Source organism: Electrophorus electricus, chromosome 24 (genome assembly GCF_041902795.1).
Source record: "Electrophorus electricus isolate QZ-2024a chromosome 24, ASM4190279v1, whole genome shotgun sequence".
Lineage (NCBI taxonomy): Eukaryota > Metazoa > Chordata > Actinopteri > Gymnotiformes > Gymnotidae > Electrophorus > Electrophorus electricus.
Window position 1 is genome coordinate 3818059 of NC_137520.1, and position 24678 is coordinate 3842736.

At 43.1% G+C, this 24678-nt stretch overlaps 1 protein-coding gene and 2 long non-coding RNA genes across 3 annotated transcripts; 1 reads left to right on the forward strand and 2 right to left on the reverse strand.

Moving 5' to 3' along the window:
- Positions 1-317: 317 nt before the first annotated feature.
- Positions 318-18963, reverse strand: tspan2b (tetraspanin 2b). Its single transcript, XM_027026673.3, has 8 exons — positions 18782-18963; positions 12026-12128; positions 5483-5580; positions 4161-4235; positions 3025-3111; positions 2824-2889; positions 2639-2722; positions 318-2461 (listed from the first exon to the last, which is right to left on the reverse strand). Exons 1-8 carry the CDS (start codon positions 18848-18850, stop codon positions 2396-2398), a joined length of 648 nt encoding a protein of 215 aa, XP_026882474.1. The 5' UTR covers positions 18851-18963; the 3' UTR covers positions 318-2395.
- LOC145653392 (uncharacterized) lies at positions 2413-5108 on the forward strand. Its single transcript, XR_014119676.1, has 3 exons — positions 2413-2544; positions 2778-2950; positions 4883-5108. It is a non-coding gene; the product is annotated as an uncharacterized LOC145653392 (long non-coding RNA).
- LOC145653393 (uncharacterized) lies at positions 4281-5476 on the reverse strand. The gene is made up of 2 exons (XR_014119677.1): positions 5207-5476; positions 4281-4906 (listed from the first exon to the last, which is right to left on the reverse strand). It is a non-coding gene; the product is annotated as an uncharacterized LOC145653393 (long non-coding RNA).
- Positions 18964-24678: the final 5715 nt, after the last annotated feature.

A 24678-nucleotide genomic window follows, 5' to 3' on the forward strand; every position in this document is an offset into this window, starting at 1 on the left:
GATTAGCACCTGAACTACACTACACTCAGGCGTGTTAGATTAGCACCTGAACTGAAGTGAATCTGTCCTTATTATAGTTTAAAGTGTCCTTTTAATTCAGTCTGCCTTTACTGTAGTTTAAAGTGTCTCATATTATATTTTATTTATATAAAAAATTATATTTATATTCTCACGTTTGCTTTTGTCGAAATTGCCCATGTAATTAGGATTACCTCAATAATACTTTGCAGTAAATCCAAACCTAAAAAGCACACAGGTTGAAAATAAATGTTTTGCTTGGTTGACGTCAGGCAAAAGTATAGGCAGACAAAAACAGGGAAACTTCAGAAAACTTTATTTGTTCTGGTACAACAATCTTCCTGAGAAGCCCGAATGCTGTTGAAACAGCTCCATTAATAAATAAATTACACATTTCAACACCAGAAAAAACAACAGCGACATTCTGTGTACAGTAGGAAAATTTTCTTCATTATTGTTCTCACAAATTTTACGACACAAAATTGTTTCCAAGAAATCTTATATGAATGCCATGCTACAGTTAACACACAGAAACAAGCCACAAGATAGCTCGAAGAGAGAAAACTGGAGAGAGAGAGAGAGAGAGAGAGAGCACACACACATCAAAATCAACACACACATGTAACCCACACCATTTCCTCACACTCTAGTCCAACTGACTTCTTTAGCTAAACTGCATTTTTACTCATGTTTATGGAAACCTTCAAAAAGGTTCAGGTGACCAGATAGGTGGACTCTGATCTTCTCCATAGTTTTGTACAAGCTCGATTAATCAGGGGCTAGGTTAACTAGAGAGAAGTAAGAATGGGAGGTAGGGTAGGATGAAAACACAGGCTGTGTGAGGTTCCTTAAGAACCGGGTTGAAGTCTTCTCCTACACATGCATTCAGACCTTTTCTTATGAACAGGTTACACAAGTTAATTGCATAAAAAGCAAGGCACCTTAACTGTTCTTTTAAATGATGAAACCGTAACTTCTGCAAAATGGAAACAACCATCTTCTACACAGACGAGGGCACGCTAACAACACGGCACAGATATCCAGTACCACACGTGTTACAAAAAACGGAGTACAAATTTCAACAGTATGTACAAAGTTGTTCTTGGAAAAGAAGACTTTGAAATGTAACAGTGAAGTACGCCACAAAAAAAAAAAAAAAGCCTTTTAATGCTTAGGCCAACTGGTTCTAGCAAGCAATCATTGGAAAAGTCATAAAGATATTTGGTTTGGCTAAAGACTAAAAAACACAGACACCCAAAGGAGCTTCCTATTTGTAGCTCATAACACGGCATGCGTTATGCTGCCTTTAGCAGGTGGAAGTGCTGTGTGAGCCTTGTGGGTCCTTCCACGGCTCCTATGCTAATGCGACTCTGGTGTGAAGGGTCAGGGTGGATTGCTCAGCAGCAGAGACTCCACCACGATGGCCATTACAAGAAGAGGAAGCTGGTTGCCATCACGCGAGAGAGCTGCCTTTCCCCTTTAGCTACCAAGGGCTCCAAGCACTTAGCCAGGAGTGTGTTGGTCAAGGAGAGTCCAGTGGTGGGTGAAACCACAGAAGTTCAGCTTTCACTCGGATTCATAAGACAGCAGTGGAATAAACAGATAAAGGGGAAAGTGGTGCCTCTCCTGGTTTTCAGGCTTTTTCACAAGCACGCTTAGTGTGGTTAGCACCGCCTTCCCAGCGAAATGTGCCCAAAGGGGGCGAATACAGAGATCAGAAAACACGACTCTGACCCCGGGGTTTGTGAAGGCTGAATCAGGCAGTGTGGGGGAAGGAAGAGCTCTACTGTGTGTGTGTGTGTGATTCGGGAATTCGTGAGGTTACAGGTCAGTCGGGATGCACTGGCTCAAAGTTGTCTGTGCACAACTAGCCAAGCATTCCAGCATGCCAGTTCACATTACATCATATCTGTATTGGCCATATGACACCGGGCTGACACTGGTAAAGTGGGGATTTTAAATGGTTCAACTCACAGGGCGCACCAGTTAACAGACCTCGGCAGAGTTAGAACTCAGAAATAAAGACTGAAATATATAAATACAATTCTAAAAGGTATCTATAAAAATGTCCATTTTAAAATGATTGGAATTTATGGCACCTATCCAGCAGGTAATAAGATAAACCCCCCCCCCCCAAACAAACAAACAAAAACAAAAACTCCCAAACAAATACCCACTCCAGCGGTGTCAGAGGTGAGAAATCTCAGATGGACTAAACAGAGAACTGTGATCATACAGGTGACTGGAGCCTTCGTGCTCGCCTCTGATTGGACAGTCTGAGAAAGGGAAGTGCAGGCCTTTCTCCATCCGAAAGCTGTTGCTGTGCCTGTGAGAATCTGGTGTGGGTCAAAGGTCAAGGTTTGGGGATCCGGCTACGTTAGATCACCTCGCGGCTGTTCCGGATGGCACAGCACAGGACCATGCTGAAGATCATGCCAATAATCTGTGGAGGTCAGAACACGCCGTTAAGACAGGAAGCAGCTCCCTTCTCTCTGCACAATGGCTTCACCATTTTCTCCATTTCAGGTGAGCTAAAGTTCGGGGCTGGCTTTCCCAAAGGCATCACAGGGCAAAGATACTCTTTTAAACTGAGCGAAAACTACACAGAAGCTGCTATTACCATGATTCCAGCGATTCCTATTCCCACATATCCGATGACGAAGAGCTTACTGTTGAAGAACTCCTCAATGGCTGAATCACAATTCTGCAGAAAAAGAAAAAGACAGCAGGCGTAAATAATGTTTACTCTGTATTATTAGTCTGAGGCCCGAGACTACACTGCCCCCTGGTGGTGAACAGCGTTACCTTGGTGGTGGGTGGGACGTCGGCGCACTGGGACCCCTGCGTGCTGGAGGTGCCACAGCAGTTGAGCTGTAAAGGGAGAGAGCGTGACTGCTGGAGTCCACTTATAGAGGATTACATCACAGACGAGGTAAACAAGTAAGGAACTGTTTGAATTTGAGTATAGACACACACACAAACACACAGCACACAAGGCAAACTCACCACTCTGTGGTAGGTGGTGAGAACTACAGTGCTGTTGCTGTTGTCTTTAGCAGACTCGTGATAAAATGTCTGAATGTCCTGAATGATCTATTGGACAGAGTAAGGGGACGATGACTAAATGCAAAACACGTTAATCAATCACTTTAACAATGTCAGGGTCTTCAGAGGAAAGAATAGTATACATCTAACACAAATACAAACAGGAAAAACAAGCCCTGCTTCTGGAGAACTATCTTACAGTAGACCTTTGTGACACTGGAGTCACAAAATCAACACTCATCAAATACACCCGATTCAGGTTATGTCGACTTTAAGGAACTTGTATACATTATATTGAGGTGTGTTAGATTAGCACCTGAACTACACTACACTCAGGCGTGTTAGATTAGCACCTGAACTACTCTACACTCAGGCGTGTTAGATTAGCACCTGAACTACTCTACACTCAGGCGTGTTAGATTAGCACCTGAACTACTCTACACTCAGGCGTGTTAGATTAGCACCTGAACTACTCTACACTCAGGTGTGTTAGATTAGCACCTGAACTACTCTACACTCAGGCGTGTTATATTAGCACCTGAACTACTCTACACTCAGGCGTGTTAGATTAGCACCTGAACTACTCTACACTCAGGCGTGTTATATTAGCACCTGAACTACGCTACACTCAGGCGTGTTAGATTAGCACCTGAACTACTCTACACTCAGGTGTGTTAGATTAGCACCTGAACTACACTACACTCAGGCGTGTTAGATTAGCACCTGAACTACACTACACTCAGGCGTGTTAGATTAGCACCTGAACTACACTACACTCAGGCGTGTTAGATTAGCACCTGAACTACACTACACTCAGGCGTGTTAGATTAGCACCTGAACTACTCTACACTCAAGTGTGTTAGATTAGCACCTGAACTACACTACACTCAGGCGTGTTAGATTAGCACCTGAACTACTCTACACTCAGGTGTGTTAGATTAGCACCTGCACTGAAGTGGATCAATCTCCTCTCATTTTAGTTTAAAGTGTCCTTGTTGTAGTTCAGTCTGCCTTTATTGTAGTTTAGTGTCCTTGTTGTAGTTCAGTCTGCCCTTATTGTAGTTTAATGTGTCCTTGTTGTAGTTTAGTTGTTGTACCTTCTCTTTATTTAAGAAGCCAAACACACCAGCAGCAACTTCCGCTCCAAAGATGATTAAAAGGCAGGCGAAGAACTGGCAGTAAACAAGGAAACTACATGTTAGTTAAGGTTTACACACACACACACACACACACACACACACACACACACACACACACACACACACACACACACACCTGGCATGAAACTTCACGTAAAGCTCATTAACTGTGATAAATATGTTTAGACGCTATTCGAGCAGACAGGCCAATCAGAATGCCTCTCTGCTCATACTGTAGCAGCCGGAAGCTAAATGGGTCTTGTGGATGTGGGTTTTCCCAGTAGGTGCTGTATTGTCCCTGTTCAAGCAGGATGTTCTGGTTCGTCTGGAGGACTCTGGAGGGACGGGCCCTCCACACTTCTCCACTCACCTACTGTGCTGATTTTAGCTGAACTAATTTTGGCCTTCTTCTCAAATAATTCTCAGGTTACCAGAGTGTAAAAAAAGCTCTTAAAGCAGGTGATACTCTTCTGGGGATATTTTTAGGAAATCATCTCTTTAATTTTTGAAAGCATTTATCTACAGATCCCTGTGGTTTTCCAGCTACGATGGATTTTATTTTATTTTTTTCCATAGGAAACCTGGTTCACATTAACACTTAGTGTCTGTGTATATCTGATACAAGTGATTTTTTCCAGAAGCTTATTTGGATATCCAGCTGTTTCCTTCCTCTCGGCTAGGTCCCCAGTGATGAGCTCAACCTGCTGAACAGAGCCAGACATGTTTTGAAGGCTCAGGAGCACATCATCTCCAGAACTACAACTGTCAGAACTATTATTATGAGGACCGAAAGTATCAGAACTATTATTACCAGAACCAGAATTATAACCATCATCATCATCATCATCATCAGAATCTGGTTTATTACTGTGTGTATTAAAAACACTGTAACAAATCAATGTCAAAATACTGAGCTATAGTCTAATATATTTAAACACCACTAAAAAAAGTGGTGAGTAGCATCTTCTTTGTAAAAATCCTGTTTAAGAGGAAATTGCAATTACCCGAGTTCACAATAACTACATAGTGTGTCAAACATCCATCAGTCACGGTATCCACTCATTGGCTGTGGTTAATGATGACTTCTGTAAACAGTGCTGGGGAATCCAACAAACCTTCTCACCATCCGTGTCCTTTTAACAGTAAACAGATTTCACAAACAACGTCCATCGTTGCCCTCTCTGGTCTGCTGGATGTAACGGCCCTGCTGAACGGAGTGAGCTGAAGGGGAGTGAGAGTGAGAAGGGAGATGGGGAAAGGAGTGATGGTGGGTGTCTTACCAGTCCGAGGAGGCACTGCGACTCCCGCACGGCCCCGCAGCAACCGAAGAAGCCGACCAGCATCACCAAACCTCCTGCCCCGATCAGGATGTACACGCCTAGCCAACAGCAGGGAACAGTGGGTTAGACTCACCCACCGACCCTCCTCACTGCTCCGGGTTCCCAACCTGGACAACCACTCCCAGACATTTAAAGCTGAACATTTAGGAATGATTCAGATCACATTGTGGGATTTAAGACGGCGTAGGGGCTTAGAAGTCGAATTTCAGGATGACACCAGAAGAGGGTAGTGTAGGAGCGTGAGGAGAAGAGGATCGTGAGCGGTTCTCCCAAGCCGCGAGCATCTGCCCCGTGGGTGCTGAGATCATGAGGCAACGGAAGATGATGCAATTCTCTTCCCTGTACCCTCTTATCTAATTACCCTCCTTAGAGAGAGAGAGAGTGAGTGATCGATAACGAGAGATAGAGAGATAGAGAGACAGAGAAAGGGGCTGGGGGGCAAACTCTTGGCCCTCAGCAGCAGATTTACGGTGCCTGCTGAGTTTCAGTTAACACTGATCTGAGACCAGCCTTGGCAGCATCATGCTGAACAAAGTACAAGAAGCCCCAGCCCCAGCCCTGGGTTCAGGTCAGCTCAGGCGCAAGAAGGGCGTAGGGTTAGTGTGTGGAGGCAGGAGCAACTGGCAAGATGCCAAAGAGAGGAGAAAGGCAGAGGACAGGGAGCGTCACGGCGACACAGAGAACAGCAGGTCAGGGAGCGTCACGGCGACACAGAGAACAGCAGGTCAGGGAGCGTCACGGCGACACAGAGAACAGCAGGTCAGGGAGCGTCACGGCGACACAGAGAACAGCAGGTCAGGGAGCGTCACGGCGACACAGAGAACAGCAGGTCAGGGAGCGTGACGGAGACACAGAGAACAGCAGGTCAGAGAGCGTGACGGAGACACAGAGAACAGCAGGTCAGAATTAACTAGACACACAAAAAGAATACAAAAGAAAAGGGAAGGAAGGAAAGAGTGACATGAATGTTTGAGGACACCGTCATTGTGTAATACAGATAACAAAATCCTGCAGTCAAAAATCCACTTAGTTTAAAGAACTCAAGCTCTTAATACTCAAACACTTTATACCAGGGTCAGTTCACAGACTTCAGAGACATGGGCTGAGTTCCAGCCTCTGTGGTGCTCAGGGCAGAGAGAAGTCCCTGTGTCCCTAACCCTAACACAGTCCTAACCCCAACCCAACCTAACCCTAACCCAGTCCTAACCCTAACCCAGTCCTAACCCCAACCCAACCTAACCCTAACCCAGTCCTAATCCTAACCCTGTCCATAACCCTAACCCAGTCCTAACCCTAACCCAGTCCTAACCCTAACCCAACCCAACCTAACCCTAACCCAACCCAACCTAACCCAGTCCTAACCCTAACCCAGTCCTAACCCTAACCCTAACCCAGTCCTAATCCTAACCCTGTCCGTAACCCTAACCCAGTCCTAACCCTAATCCAACCCAATCTAACCCTAATCCAACCCAATCTAACCCTAACCCAGTCCTAACCCTAACCCAACCCAACCTAACCCTAACCCAGTCCTAACCCTAACCCAACCCAACCTAACCCTAACCCAGTCCTAAACGTAACCCTGTCCCTAACCCTAACCATAATCCTAATCCCTGTGTCCCTAACCCAGCCCTAACCCTAACCCAGTTCTAAACCTAACCCAGGCCTAACCCTAACTCAGCCCCAATCTTAACCCTAACCCAGCCCTAACCTTAACCCAGTTCTAACCCTAATCTTAACCCTCTTCTTAGAGGGTTTCTTTGGAACTACTGTGAATTGTCAACCACAAACAGTCCACGATTGACTTGCGTTTGACCTGCACCAAAAAGCAGAAGGACGTCAAAACGATTCCTCGCTATACTCTTCGGCCGATGACCAAACTAGTGTGTTCTGTGTGGCGCATTGGGGAGGAATAGCAGATAGCAGAAGAAGGTGGTGTTGGTCACAGAGTTGTTCCTGCACCAGACTTGGACCTGGGAGACTGACACGCTATTAATCACCAAATCCATACACCAAAACTGGGTTATCTACCAACATTCACACTCTCTACTACCTCATCACATGCTAGCTAGACCACTGTCATGTCATGCGCTTCCAATACTACCATAATCGTTTCAGACATAGAATTTTGACGTCAGTATAATTCCCCATGCTGGAATTTCCTGGGTTTGTTGGACCTATTTCCGCCACCAGTCAGTCATCTGCAGAGGACTCGGTTTCCCAGGAGCCACTGGAGTGACTCCTCATACGTCCATCATCCCCGTCACCTAATCACAGTCTTCCAAGCCATTGTACATCACCTGAGAACTGATCCGGTTTCACCCGTTTCTCATTGTTCAATTTGTATTCATTCTGTGGTTCACTGAGGCCTTATCGTTCTGTTAGAACTATTCTCTGTGATCATTATTATTTCTTCCCTTCACGTCATCCACATCATTATGTGGGCCGGTGTCGACCAGAGCAGAACGGGTTCCTCTTCACGTTTCTTTCCCTCAGCCTCAGGGAGTTCTTCCCTCACCTCTGTCTTGCTCTTTTGGGGCTTGGATCCGGACATACATAAAGCTGCTTTGTAACAACAGCTCTTGTAAAAAATGTTGGACAAATAAACTCTGAATTAGACCTCAGATACGTGGAGACCAGGAAGGGCAGTGCGAGTTGGTGGGTTAGTTGATGAAAAGCTTGACAAAAAAAAAAAGTTCCTGCTTCTATATGTAAAGAGGCCTCTATTATATAACATATTTTCAATGACAACAAAAATTAAAGTAGTGTTGGGTTTAAACATAAAAATGTGTATGATATGCAGTATTTGATATAGTTAACAAACTGATTGCAATCCACGTGATCAATAGCTGCGATGTAGCAGGCTGATGGCTTACACTTTCTTTCACTTTATAGTTTTCTTTTTTCTTTTTTAACATTTATTCTAGCTCTGATATTTAATGGCCATGACTGGTCTTGAGAAGAAATTTCAGGTTCCTCGTTGTTGAATACCAAATAAAAATTCACCCAAGTCCATGACAAGACTGAATCGAACAGGCGAATCAACTTAAATTTATCCAGTTGGAATGCTGTCGAAATGTGGAATACCACCTTTCTTTTATGAGTATCTTTCGTTTAGGAGCATTTTCAATAAAATATTATGAACTATTTCTTATCAGCAAGACAAACAAGGATGTTCCAACCTCATCTGCTCTCTGCTCTGCCAAACCCTGACTTTCCAAGTTGATTCCAGACTGCTTGTGCGGATTCCCCGGATTTATGTACGGAAAAGACAGACATGTGGAACAAGCATACAAAACTAAAGGAGGAATTTGGCTGTATGTCTACAAACACACTGTAATGATGTTACTGTTTTACAAAAGTTTTCTTAAGACACATTTAGTCATTTTTCATTAACTGTAAACAAGTTACTCTCTTCTGAGTTTCCTTTTTATTCATCTTGCTTGTGGACCCCAGGACTGTATGTGCAGGTACGGACACAGCTAGCATATCAGACACACAAAACCCTTACTCATCATTACAGGAGAATAACTGCAAAACCTGATGAAGGACACGTCTTATAACAGACACATCATTTATATTTTATCCAAAGTAACTTATAATTATGTCTCAGGGGCAAGTCAGCAGAGATGGAGCTCGAACCAGCAACCTTCTGATTACTAGCCGAGTACCTTAACCACGGAGCTACTGTTGTGTCTGTTAGTCCTATAGTGGAGAGGAGCCCCAGCAGAGCTGCTCAGACTACACATCAGCGAGATTTCAAAGACGCGACAGACGAGCCAGACGAAAGCGGAGGCACCGCGACGTCATACGTTAGTTTCTGTGAAAGGAGCTGTATTCTCGCCGAAGTACGGGGGCGGTTTAACAACTCAGGGGCTTCGACCAAATTCCGACAGATTCATAGGGAAACAGACGTAGCCTTCTGGAGCTCGTCCAAACTCATCCACAAAGAAGCCAAGTACAGGCTGAATAAATGCGTTCAGCAGCTAGGAGACAACAGGCGGAAAAACCCGTTAGACCCAACTGAAAAAACAAAAAACAAATCACATTGTCTAAAGGACTGTAAAGAGTCCTGATGGCCTAAATGATCTCTAATGAGTCCTACACTCTCCAAGCCTCTGAGAATCATCTCCACATCTCCACCGCCTACCTCTTCTCTCACCTTCGCCGCCTTAGACTAGTTACTTTAGACTAATACTACACAATGTTCCCAGTAAAGCGGTTTTCTTAATATTGTTGAACAGTTTTTAAAAATGTAAAAAAAAAAAAAATTATGTTACTTTTAAGTTACGTGAAGTCTCCACTGGATGCTAAAAACAAGCTATAAAATGTAACTTTAATTAAAAAAAAAAATTGAGGTAAGATTCATGTTCGACAATTTAAAATTATATAGCCATGATATCTTTCAGCTCTGTAGGATTGTGTCTTCACAACATGATAATTTCAAGAATATGTGTGTGTGTGTGTGTGTATTTGTGTGTGTGTGTGTGTGTTTGTGTGTGTGTGTGTGTGTGTGTATGGGAGTGAGTACACAAAGCCAGTGTGTGACTTGCCATTGTCCCAGAGGCCTCTTCCATTCTGCCACATTCAGATAACGTTTACCCTGTCACTATAGCAACAGTGAAATGAGGGCCCTCCCTTAACTGGCATATGTTTGGGCAGTGAGTGAGTGAGTGAGTGAGTGTGTGAGTGTGTGTGTGTGTGTGTGTGTGTGTGTGTGTGTGTGTTTCAGTGGAATCCATTGTTATTCAAACCATGTACTAATTAATATGCAGCAGCTGACCCAACAGAACAGTACCTACCAGTGTGTGTAAGAGCCACAGTAACGTATAGGGGAAAACATACAGAGACACCTGAATCCCACTGTAGCTAATCCGAGTGTGTGTAGGCTGAAATGAGACAGCGCACTTAAATATAGCAGGTTGTTTTTATGAGTCAGGTCTGTAAGGAGACGTTCCTTGTCCTGAGCGCTCACACAGACTGGGCTCAGTGGCAGGATGACTGTACGCTGACAACATGACACCACAATCCTCCTCTCTCTCTTGTCTTTCTGGTTCAAGCTTGTCATAAGCTCTCACAGAACCCGGAGCTCAAAGCAGTAGGTTCACCAGGTGGTCTTATGCGTTGAATCTCTCCAGGTGGCAGTGCTGTTAACTTGTTTCTCACCACGTTTATTTGTGTTCAAAACCAACATTTCCTGTTTTCATACTAAATGTGCAAGTATGCATGTCATGATGAGCCAATGAATGACGTGACTGTGCGGTTACATTCACACACAGACACAAACCACCCCCTGAGCTGTACAGAGACAGCATGCATGCAGAACACCCACAAAACATTTCCAAATGACTAGTGATGTGTACGTCCAAAGTGGATGGAGCAAAAAGGGCAGTTCCAGTGGGATGAACACAGAGAAGAGATACTTCAGCCATGCTACTGTGTAAACATAAGTGTTTGGACAGAAACACTTCGCAGAAACACTTGGCAGAAACACTTCGCAGAAACACTTCGCATGACCTCTCTCCATAGCCCTTGGTCTTTCAGTGTCCGAGCTTTACAGGGAAGCATTCTGCTTAAACACTCAGCTAAATGTTATCACACCTTAAAAGCAGTGAAGTGTTGACTTTTCTGCATGCTTACATCCTGTTTCATTAAACTCTTCAGTTGGACACCTGTGTTTGCTTCCTTCCTCCAGCTTGGATGTTCGATGCCCGTGACACTATTCAACAGTAACAATTACTTACCAAACACATTAAGCTACAAAAGGCATATGATTAATAAAGCATCATCAAGCAGCATTCATTTAAAATGAAGGCGAAGTGAAAATAAGGACCCCCGCCCCAATAAATAAATAGAAAAACTAAAACTAAAATTTAAGAATTAAAAGATAGAACTGAGTTATTGATTAGGATTATTGTGTTATTTGTATAAGGTAAATCTGCTCACTTCTATTATTTCTGCAGTAAAAATAAATCTTGGCTCTGTAGGACATGCGCAGACATCAAACAGCGTGGCTCGCTTCCCTGGTGGCCTCAGTTGTTTATTTGGTTGGCAGCACCACAGTTGACCTAAACGTTTCTCAGTAATAGCAAATTCTTAATTTTATGTCTGTCTGCTGTCGTACTCTACCAATGGGCGTCAGGTCAAAAGTTGTCTTATTGTATCCATTTTCCCTTTCCCATATGCACAAAACAACTACAGGTTGAGTGCATAAAGCTAGTCGTTACTTAGCAACGTGTCAGCGGAGTGATACAGTTTTGGTTTGAAAACCAATCAGATTTTCAGGTTGAAACTAACTGTTCTATAAAGCCACACACAGCTCTACTCAGCCACACAGTTTCACACATGGCCACAGAGTAACATGCAGCTCAACACAACCACACCCAACAATGCAGCCTCCCAAAGCGCCACACAGCCACACACACCATCATATAGCCACACATAACCACATGACGACACACAGCCACACACAACCGCCCAACTCACCAATGAAGAAGGTCTCGGGTGCTTTCTCGCTGCTCAGCAGAGCGACGGTGTCTTGCTCTAGACGTAACCACAAACCCACAGCCAACACCAGGGTCCCCATCAGCTATAGGATGGAGCGCAAGAGAGACAGAGAGGAAAAAGTGACTCACTCATCCACACTTCAACACTGCATGGTGTCTCAATATCGTTTATAAACGCCTTACAGCCTGTGATTATATATTATATATGAACATATTTAGGATTCATTATAATTACAGACTACGCGGATAACCAGTACCCAGTTTAGCCCTGTGTGTACGCAGTTTAACACAGTTGGGTTTTAGTCCCAGTTCAAACACCCACCCCCCCCATGGCATCGTGCCAGCTGCTCCTCTGCTAACCTGCTGCCCCAACAGTTCAGGGCTGGGTTTCTTCAATGCATCACATCACAAAGATCATCTTTAAGTGGTAGAGTGTGTATTGTACTGAACACTCTATCTCCCATTTAAGATGATTGGAACACTGTGGTTCCAAGGTTCCAGTGTATGGGGTTTTCTCTGCAGGCAACTTTAATGACGACCTCATCAACATCATCAGCAGATCCACCCAGACGCATCATTACCTCCACACCCACCCAATAGCCCCGCCCCCCCAACAGGCACCAATAACGCCCTGACACACAGCAGACAATAGAACCGCAGTCTAATCCACATGGGGGTAGTCGGTGTGTGTGTTCAGTGACATCAGCTTGCCACTTCATTGTCTACTGAGAGCTGCAAAAAAGGAAAAAAAAACAAACAAACAAAAAACAACCAACAACAATAACAACAACAAACAGCTGGCCATATCTTAAAAGCAGAGGGATGTCTGGAGTTTCGCTCTGCAGACAAATTAAAAACATGAATCACTTTTGCTAAAAAGCACAACTGCTTTAATGAGAGTTCCAGATCAGTGAGTTACAGCCACTTTGAAACGCTGTGGAAAATGTCAAAGTGTTTGGACCTCGACTGGCACTTTTACGCGTATGGAAACATTTGAGCTCTTTTTAGGTTTATTGGGGATTTTACATTAACCAGTCTGCTGCTGAGGGAATTTCCATGCCCGTACTCTGTGTTGTTCAGTTGTTCAGTTGAAGTAAAAGCATGAATAGAAGTCACACATGGCCCTAGGTTTCCCATGTTCACTCTCACACTCTAAACTCATACAACATAGGGACAGAAGGGGACCATCAGTTACTTTCCTCATAATATAACTGAATTAGACCTGGCTGGGATATTCGACTCCTTCATTTGCTAGGAATAAACATTTCAACAAGCAACAAGGTCTTTGGACATGTTAATATACATAAAACGTACAAAATGGTTTAGTTGATGAATCATGTACACCATGCCATGCCACGCCACGCCATTGTGTCACTGACATTTGACCACATGGCTGTGGGAATATTTTAAGTAGGCTAATCGAATGTGGGAATATTTTAAGTAGGCTAAATGGATGTTTAAAAATGCTCTGTGATAAATGTGTGTCAGGAAACCGGTGAAACACAGGCATAACAGTGTAAATATATGTAAAAATTATAATCTAGGTAGGTCTAACGTTCAATACTCTAAATGTCATTATAATTGATCTCCACAGTCACTAAATTAAAAACAAAGCAGTGATGCTAATAAACATGGCTATGATAACAACATCATGTCTACACTATAGTTAATCCAATAAGTCCCAGAAACAGACAGCCTTCCCATAACGCATCACGATGTATCAGATCGGAATCAAACAGCCGCTTGCAGATATAAGCTGATGTGTGTTTAATAATGAAAGTGTGATCCAGTGACATAGCTGATCCACAGGCCAAAGTCAACACCAGAACAGTGAGATCAGAACAGAGTTGGTAATGGTCCACAGGCAATACTTCACAGTGGAATGAAGGAGTCGTAATAGATAGGGTAAGGACGAACAGGTGTAAACAGTTAGTATTTTGAGCAGGATGAACGTGAGACAGCTGTAGTGTTGGGTTGGAGGTTCACCTGACTCTCCTGGGGATTCTGGGAAGTGTAGTGTGGCTCAGACTGGCTTTCAGAGCCGGAGGGAGGCAGAATACATGCTTATGACAGTCATTTGGAGTTCTTCCATTTAACTAAACTTCAGGAAGGAAAGAGTAGAATGTAGCCAGAGGCAAGTAACCTGCTATTGGTTTGTGACATTCTTAGGTTGCCACAGGACAGCAACAAAAATTAAATTAGTTTAATTACTTGCAAAGTATTAAAAACACAACTGGAGACCCTTTGATGTAAAATTAGTGGCCTGCTTTCTTATTCATGTTTGTCGAATTATGCAAATGCAATGTATAATGCAAACACCCAACAAACACTCAGCTGGACTGCCATGATTGGTCAGTGTGCTCACATCACACAAGAAAACCACATTAATTTATGACAGGGCTGCTTTGCATATTTCAGCCTTCTAAGGGATCAAGATGTTAGGTCCTCTGTGACATCACTTGTGTCTGTGACATCACTGGTGTTGAAGGTCGTCTAGCCTTATTTACAGAAGGTGGTGTTGTCCGTGGGTCACTCTGCCATAAAGTGCTAAAAAACAATTTGGGAAATGACCATTCAATCTGCCAAAAAAAGTACTCGAGAAGTCTGAAGTATTGTGCAGAAATGCTGCAGTAATGTGATTTCACCAGACTTTGACAGTGTTCCATACATCAGGCAGGGACATGAACATGAATGTGCAGACACTGTCTGAATGAAAATTCGCACACGCGCACATGTGTGTGTGTGTGTGTGTGTGTGTGTGTGTGTGTGGGTGTGTGTAATGGGGGATGGAATCATTTTCTCAGTTTAAAGGGCGTGGTCTGTGTGCATTGTCTCAGCCTTTGGAGCGTAGCCTGCGTGTATTGTCTCCTCTTTGGGGGCGTGGCCTGTGTGTGGTACAATATTGTTTTCCCACAACTGCAGCAGGTGCCTATAATAAAATATTTGTGATGCACCTTCTGTACCGGAGCACGGGCAGGTTTAAACAACAACAACTACCACCAGCAGCACCACCAGGACTTCACCATTAACAGCCAGGCCAGTCTATGCAGGGAGTGGTCACCTGGGCCCTAGAGAGTGACTCAAGTGGTTTAGGAAGTAGTTAACTATTAATGCATTAACTGCACTTTCCTAGAGATGGACTCTTAAAATGCCTAGCCAAGCAGTGGAGGGAGAGGAAAATACGTCCACCCTCCCCCAAGTAATGACCCTGTATCTTGTCCTGTGCCATCCTGCTGCTGACTGTTGGGATAGGAGGGGGATGGGGGTGTCGTGTTGGGGGAGATCCCTGACTGTCAGCGATTTGGGTGTGTCTCCTCTATGGCTGCAAAACAAGGCGGTTTCTCTCTGATGACATCACACACACACTAATATCATCATGTCCACAGAGAGACACTAAAACAATTATTAAGGATTTACGAGGCTCTTGGTCTCTACAGAGACCATTAGCAGTGCAGTGCACCCAGAACAGACCGTTCAGGGAAAACAGAACAGACAGAACGGACCGCTGTGATTCTGTGTGGAGTAGATGATCTGTGGTTCTGTGTGGAGCAGATGATGATGGTGGTATGTAGAGCAGAACTGTGATTTTGAGTAGACCTGTGATTGTGTGGGCCAGCAGCAAAACCCAGAACATACTGAAGATTTTATCAGTGTACTTCAGTGAGGGAATCTGAAAAAATATCCTTTTTGCCCTCCGACAATTTAGTGCAATTTACTTCTCTGATAAAAGGGCTATGGTTATTACATTTATATACTTTTGTGGGAGGTTTTACAAAGGAAGTCTTGAAACAAATGTGAGCCTTCATTTTTGAAGACAGAAACAATCTATCGACAGCACAGAGGACAGACTGTGTCTTCTTCTTACTAACACATGAATGTCCGTCATGCATTGTCGGATTGTTCCAGTAGGGTTTGACTGCAGCAGTATATCCATAATAGAGGACATTTATAAACACCAACTCCTGACCTAGACTCACACCCACTTCATAATTATTAGTATGGCTCAGACAGCATTTAGAAAGACAAGCAGAAATAACCTCTTACTGTACACAGAATCAATAAAAAAATGAATGAATGGAACTATTGTTACAAATAGTACTTATTTCACTATTTAAAGTCTATATTTAAGTACACACAAACTAACGGAGCTACAGGTCCACCCTGCCCCTGTCTGGGTCACCTCTCACACCATCTCATGATTTTCTCCACGTCAGTCTTTTCACAGCGATAGAACTAGATGTTCTTTACCTATCACTAAAAACACCTGTGGGAAATGTGTGAATATCTTCGCAACAAGTTTTCTGCCAGGACAAAAAAAAAAATAAAAAAAAAAAAAAAAAATAATAATAATACACGTGTGATCAAAGGAACTGCCTTGAAGAAAATTGATCATTATTCAGTAATCCTGATGGGCACGCTGGATTAACGTAGTAATCTTGTGCCTCCGTTTTCCAGTTATGCCCACAGAAATCTGCCTTGGCTTTATTAATTTAACCATGACTTACATTTTAAGCCCATGAGAAAATGTCCACCATTGGGCGGGTATTTTAGAACGAGTTATCTGGAATTTATCAACAACAACCCAAATGCTTCCTGCATGAGCCTGTGTGTGTTATTTATTAGGCTGTGTATTGGGAATGTAGCCTGTAGTGGAAACCAGGAGTGTGTGTGTGTGTGTCTGATGTCTGTCCCAGTACTCCTTCAGTCTGTTCAGCTTCTGATGCTGAAGGAAAAAAAGGCAGCCATCCACTTATTTTTTCTTCAGTTCTACACAATTGCAGTCGTTTCAGTCATGCAGCGTTTCTTAGGAAACGCTCACAGACCTCATTCATCAGAAATCTCGAGCATCTCCTTCACATGCTCATTTGCCTTTAAAAGCTTCTACCAAATTAACTATTTCTCACTCAGATACGAGTGTGAGTTGAGGGACAAGCCCGTTTTAGACTGGAACACCTTCATGTAGAAAAGGATCAGCATAGTCCTGTGTATTTACATCATACAGTCCTGCAAGTCTTACTGATTCAGACACACCCTGATCTCCCTCCCCATCCACTAGGAGTGGCTCGGCGAGGCGTACGGGTCTGCGATGAATCTCCAGGGGATTATGGATATGACGGCTGTCACTGGATAATCAGTTAGTGCGTCGTTACGGAGGAGCTACTAATCCAAGCCACTGCGTTATTCTGAATTGCTTCTTCGTCTCGTTATGCTGTACTGCTCCAGCCCTTGAGGCAGAAGGCAGTGGGGGTGCGTGCGTAGGTATGGGGACGCTGTGGGAGAGGGTTTGTACGTCTCTCAGTTACAGATCCACATTTACATTAGCAGCCAATGACATGCTGGCTTTCCCTGATGATCGCACCAAATTTCAGGATCACACCAAATGTCCCTCTTCAGCGTTCTCACACACGATGATGCTTGTGCGCACACACGACACACCTGCCGTTCTGCTGATAAAGGCTATTTTTGTTCTGTTCTTCTGATGCCTTGTCTTGTCTGTTTCTTTTGCAGTCTCTTATCTAAGTATATAAATCTCTTTTTGACGGTCTCCATTTGACTTATCCCCCTCACTCTATTGATGCCTTCTTCTCTCTCTCTCTCTCTCTCTCTCTCTCTCTCTCTCTCTCTCTCTCTCTCTCTCTCTCTCACACACACACACACACACACACGGTATTTAGAAGTTGCTTGTGCACCGCACATACACAGCCTTCAGATACTTAAACTCTTTTCGTAGCTGGTCTAAACGCTTGCATGGGACCTGCACGTTTTATGAATCCATCAGCCAACAGTCAATATTGGTAATTTGTGGGTTTAGGGTGATGGGATCGCACAGTGTCGGTTAATTGCTTCTTTCGGAAGCTACCTCTCCTGGTTAAAGGATCAGTAATTATAGCACTCTTCCATATGGACTCTTACCAGATACTAAACTAAGACACTGAGCCGCAGGGCTGTGTGTGTGTTTCGGAGGGGCATGTATGACAGAAATAAGAATCTTAGTCGTTTGAAGAAAGTCATAAAGTTAAAGCATTCAAAAAAAAAAAAAAAAAAAGAAAAGAAATGGGGTGGCTGATGGCAACTACGTTTTAAGATTGTTAACCGTTAATGGGTGAGCAATGCTGAAAATGTACAAACGGTATTTCGAAAAGAAAGACCACCATTAAGTCTGTCTAGCTGGAGATAGCATCTGGTCATATTTCTGGGCTTTAATTTGTGTTTCACGTGAAGTGGTTTTACTGGGAGCGAACAGCAAAGCTCCGCGTTTGCTCGTCCGAACCCTCTTCAACTCGGCCGTGTGCCCGCCATGCAGGTTTCCATGCTGCCCTGCTCAAACAAACCTTCCCTGTCAAAACACGCTGGATGGAGGAAAAGGGGGCGTTTTTTTTTTCCTAAGTGGAAAATCTGATTTGGGTAGGACGAGCTGAGGCACAGACCTCTCTGCCACCCTTTCCTCGCTTTCCACGGCCAACGTGATAAACACACCGACGCCGAGAAAACAAAACAAAACAAAACAAAAAAGCCCGTAGTTTTATTTTTCCAACGAGCAGCTAAAAGGTAGATCATCCGGCGTTAGGTTTCCGTACTATATGGACATGTCGACATAGCTGCACAAAGCTGCTCACCAGCAAGAGAAACCAGCCCTCGGATAAAGCCCCTTATCATCCGTTTTGTTTTAAGACTGTCTGGCTACTCTTAATTCATAATTATTAGAAATAAATGAATAAAACAGCGCACCACTTACCCAGAATATGAAGTTGAATATGAAGAGCAGATATTTCACGCATTTCATTCCACCTTCGACTTTGCCCATTTTGGTTTAAATATGCCGCGCGTATAGAAGTGTTGAAAGATGGCAAGGTCACTTTCTGTTACCCTCAGCAGTACACAAGAACAGAGCTGCTACTGCCGCAGTCGCACTATCAACACCGGATAATATTTCTAAGGGCTCTAGCCCGCCCATTTCAGTAATGTTGGGGGGAATCGAAGGGGGTTTCAGACGAGCATTGGCAGCTTTTTTTTTTTTTTTTTTTTTTTTTTGTGTGTGTGTGTGTGTGTGTGTGTATGCAGGTTATAACCAGGATCGGAGACGGAATAGCGTTCCCGTCCATCCTTCACGACGGGTGACCGCGATTGTGCAAAAGCCTACCATACCTCCAAAGTACCATGTCCCTGTGGTGGCAGTATGAAACATTTAGGCCATTTAGACACATTTAAGAGTACATTTCTGGTGATTGCACAAAATTGGTTTTGTGGGTTAATTTCTGATTTTTAAACCTCTTCTTTCTTCATTCTCAGAACATGGATAAGACAAATATCAGACCAAAACAAAGCTCTCAAAGCTAAATTTATTCTGCAGGTACCTTAGCAACATCCACATGATTTCCAGTCACAAAGACCAGGATTGTAGCTACTTTCAAATGGAGAGAGCAAATGCAGATTTGGTACAACATACAACACAAATAACACACATGAAAAGTACTTTTCCAAGTCTTCCAGATACTATGCCAGATATTTACCAACACAAGTTTCCTTTTACTGAAGTGTGGAGATTCCTGTAATCCTGCCATGTTAAGTCACGATAACGATCGTCGTCAGATTTAGTTTTATTATTTTCCATTTTCTTTGCAGAGTTAGTCACGTCATGCTTTGTGTACAAAATGTTTACCTGCACCAAAGTTCATCAAAACATCATCACACTAATTTACACTCCATATACACAATAATGTACACCAAAATGTACAAACACACATTATTCACTCCACACTAATATACTCCAATATACATTCCATATACACAGAAAAATTCTCCAGAGATCCCCACCTGATTCCACTTATCCGGGAAACAACCAGCGATCAGTATCTCCAAACTGTTAATCACCATCACCTGTTTCGCATTTTTCTTTGTATATTTAAGTCCGTTCTGTTCACTCGCTCAATGTGAGGTATTGCCTATCTGTAGTAAGCAAACTGAGTGGTTTCTCTGAATTGGCAGCTGTGTATTTGAACCTGTTTGTTCTCAGATTTTTGCCTTTTTGGATTCGCCCCTGTGTGTCTCTGTATATATTCTGCCTATCGGGTTACGAACTCCCATGTGTTTGCTCATCCTGTGCTGGTTTTGACCATTACCTGTACAATGATTCTGTCTTGCCCTTATTGCCCTTACTTCAGTAAACATATAGTGTCTGATCTTATCTGTGAGTTTTCTGTCCCATTAAGCATATACACATGCTACTATACACCCCATACACACACACACACACACACTAGTAAAGTCTGGAAGTGCATTAGTGCAATAATTAGTAGTTTATTAGTTGTGTCTCTCTGCATTTAGGAAAGAAAGATCCCATTGCATGAGTAAACACCGTTACTTTGAGATGTTGTTTTGCACTGCTGTGATGGTACTGACAGCAGTGGAGTGCTTAGGCTGTGATGTTGCAGGGTGGAGTGGACATTGCTTCTGAGGCCTGTGCAGCAGGCTCTCACTGCACAGATTACTATCAGGAGCACAAACGCATAGATTCTGTTTCAGTTTGGGGGACGTCGTCAGAGTGAATCTCGGTCACCAACGATACATTACCTGATCTAGAAACAAAGTAGATCACCATTATGCTGTTTTTAAAGAGCACACACCCACACACACACACACACCTATTTCCCATGGCTTTGACACTGTCTGACCACTGCCTACATCACCTGACCTGCGGGCAGAAACTAGACTCTGCCAGTGCTGTGCTCACTGTAAAGGTTTGGACAACTTATCTAACTAAGTGCAGTGTCTGTCTTTGCAGTGTCTTTTATTCACCGTGTGGGTATTTACACTGACACTGATAGTCTACATCAGCTTTCGTAGGGACTTCTGCATTCAATGACTCATATCAATTCTAATAATGACAAACTGCATCAGGCTAAGGAGAAGGCATAGATAAATGGAAACAAGAATCAGTCTAGAAACAAAACAGTGTAGAATCAAGCAAGAAATACTCTCAGAGATCAAGGCATGCGAAAGGAGCTACTCTGGAAAGAAGAGGAAATCTGCTCAACCACTTGATCAATTACTGTGTGGAAAAGCATGCAAGATTTTACCAGACACACAAAGCCTTCACCCAAGACACTGTGAGGTTGTCAGCTGGCTGTTGAACTGAATACATAAGTACAGGAAATTTGAAAAGGTCAGGATCACACATCCATTGCAGCTCATGTTCACATTGTCCAGACAGCCGTTCAACCATCTGCACCTCCTCCCCTTGCTCAGGGAAAAAAGGCCAAGAAACCACCAGACCCAGATGTTCCCACCTGAAAGAACTCATTGGCTGGCACCTGTCTTCATGCAGATATGTGAAGCTCCTTCTTGCTTCACAATGACATCTATGTCCAAAAAGTTATTAAAGGATTTAAAGATTACAGATCTTTAATCCCTGTAGACATGAAATTCATCGAGACACTGCTGTTAGCACACCAGAAGCTCATCTAATATGTACACATGTACACCTTCTGTAGACACTCTTATCCGAAGTGTATTTCAATCATAGGCAAATGTAGTGTTAGGAGTCTTGCCAAAAGACTCTTATTTGGTATTACATGGTGCACTTGCCCAGACAGAGGACTAAACCCCAGACCCCCAAAGAGAAGGCGACATGGTTAGCTGCTAGACCATACTAACCAGGACATCACAAACCCAGTCCACATAAGGACTGCCACATTATCCTTCAACATCATAAATTCCCAAGAACTTACACCATAATTCTATTCATAGAGTCCAGCTCAGCATTCAATGGCATCGTCCCAGAACTGCCTTCAAGACAGACTCGCCAAGATCGATGTTCCTTTGCACACCTGCCAGCGGATGAACCAGTTTCCTCACAGATAGGCAGGTGAGGTTTCTGTAAAGGCTTACCGGCCACAGAAACAATCGTCTTCTCTCTCCGCTGCTTTCACTGTACGCCGACAGTTCCACTTGCAGGACACCTGGCTCAAACCTAAAGCAGGTCACCGATGTCCTTTGCCCAACAAATTCTAAACGTCCAACGGACAGCATTCAACGTGCCGCAAGTGCTGCCAGTCGAGTTCTTCACAAAAATGACCTCTGTAAACAATTACCTCTGTAATTGTTTGGTGCAGCTCTGTCATCAGACATGAATTGCACAAACTGCACTGCAACATCAAATCCGCAGAAATCACCACTGATACAAACCTGCCCAGTACAGACGGCTTGCTTACCACCAGCAAGTGTGCTGACCTCGCACACACCCTGGACATCCCTACGGGACCTCGGGAGGTGCTGTAGTCTCATGAGGGTCAAAACTATCAGATGCAGAAAACTCTTCTCTTGAGCCATTACTCTTATAAATATTAAAGCACATTAGTGCGTTTTTTTGTTACTGACATATAGCCCTACTGTTTTTAATTCTGTATTTTAATTCTTATCTGGCTGCTGAAGTCTGCCCTCTGTCACTCTTGGCTAATAAAGCTGCATTCTGATTCTCAATCTGTGTGCAAAAGCTCACTTAATTCTCAGCACTACTGTACAACAATAACCTTAAGGACCCGTGATTATAACAGAATGGGAGTGCACTTTAGTGTTGGGATTAGCTGTCTTGGAAAAGCCAGCATAAGTGCTGCTGTTTAGATGGAGAACAGTCTCAGACTCTGTCAAGAGACTGAACTGATGCGGTGCAGACCTCTCACTGGAGGCCAGGCACTCTAACTTCCTGTCAACCATTTCAACAACCGCTAATCATCTCGGCATGCAGTATCGAACACAGCGGCACAGAGCATAAATATTTTCATTATAACCATGGACCCAACTTGCAAAAGGGGGTCCGTGTTATTCTCATGTAAATTAACGTCTTAGTCCTTGCACTCGGTGGGGAACTCGGTGTGCTGCCAGAAATACTGGACATCAGTTTCAAGAAGTGATCCACCATCAACAGATGCTCGAGTTGCTCCTGTGGTGAGTGTGTCTAAGTGATGGCAAGCTGATAACTGGTTTCTTTATTTGGTTTGTGTCGGATTACAAGACTTTTAATAAAATATTGCACTGCAACACAAAGTTATCTGAGGTCACATTCTTTTACACACACACACACACACACACACACACACACACACACACACACACACACACACACAGATTCATATGGAATGGAATTCGCACAGCTCTAGAGTAAATATAGCTGAATTGACTTTATTTGGCTATAAATGTCTTTACTGGAAGACAATTGTCTGCCCACATCAGGACCTCAAAGTCTACAGAATGTTCTCCAGCTGTACTAAAGTTTAAGGAGTTTTACACACTGCAGGTCTGGACTCCTCCTCCACCCAGATGGAGCACCATGGACACCATTTGCTATGACTGAATTAAGATGAATGGAAGTATATAGAATGGTGTTTAGAATGGAACTTCACCTCTACAGGTTACCATGGTTACAACACCATGGTAATTTGTCACACTGACACAATGCTATGACAGTGTAGTGTTGTTTAAAATCGTGGTCCGGGTTGTTAAGTTAAAAGTTGCAATGAACTAGGACAAGATATGTGCAGTTTCTAACTTGAGCTGCAATTCAATTTCACTTCCTGTAACAGATTACGTTTGTTAGCTTTTTTACTGTGGAACGTACATATGATTTCATATTCGATTTTCTGAGTTTCTTATGACATTGTACCTCCTAAAATATTCACCAGTATTCGTCAGTACATTATGGTTATCACCACCTCAGTCAGTACTGAGCTTAGAGCTGAGGTCACCACATTTTCCACTACAGGACTCACTAACTGCTGATACATGAGAGCGGATCGCATCTGTTATTCACATCTCTATGGGAATATATGTAGATTCCCCAGGAGACAAACAAGTGTGCTATGTTAGGTCAGACTGCCGGAGCCTGCACAGGATCACACCTCATTACTTTCATTAAAGGCAGTGCAGCACTCTCTTAGGCCTATTGAAGGGTTTTTCTAATTCTGCCATCAGTGGCAAGTGGGCTTGAATTCATACATCTGTCACAGTGTCAATTTTTCATAGATTTCCCCATAAATGGCCAGAAAAATTAAAATCTATTAGTAATAATCACAGAAATAATGTTAAGTATCCTTGTATTTAAATATTCTTTTAGGAAATTTGCATCACTGATTGGATGTAGTGTATAATGAAGAGATGAAAGAACAGAAGTTAAAATGAAAGTCAACATGCTACACCAATATAGATGCTTGCAAATTGAGAGTTCTAATCATCGCAAGAAACTAAAGCCAGGAATGACTTTTAACCAATCAGCATCAAATAGTACTGTGTCAATGGCCTTAAATATAAAACCTCCGCTTATGTAAAATTCGCTTAAATAATTTGATATCAGAGAAATAAGCGAATTACCAATTAAAAGGCCAATTACATTTAGAAGTAGCTGTATGCAAACACCACCCAAAAAACCTAATCAATACAATGCTTTGAAATGCTGTTTCAATGTGTTTAAAAGGTAAAGAACAGAGTTGCAATGTAAAGATTCTTCTTCATGCATTACATTTTAGTCTAACACACAATCTCTTGCCCTGAAACAGTGTTTAAGGTGAATACAATGCTTTGAAACACTGTTTCAATGTGTTTAAAAGGTAAAGAAGAGAGTTGCAATGTTAAGATTCTTCT

Bases quoted from the DNA above. Each gene is read 5' to 3' on its own strand.
- tspan2b (XM_027026673.3), bottom strand. From the start codon at position 18,850: ATGGGCAAAGTCGAAGGTGGAATGAAATGCGTGAAATATCTGCTCTTC. The intron at 4,236-5,482 runs GTAAGACACCCA...GTTTACTGCCAG, and splicing joins CGCAGTGCCTCCTCGGACTG to TTCTTCGCCTGCCTTTTAAT. The intron at 2,890-3,024 runs GTGAGTTTGCCT...CTCCCTTTACAG, and splicing joins TCACCACCTACCACAGAGTG to CTCAACTGCTGTGGCACCTC.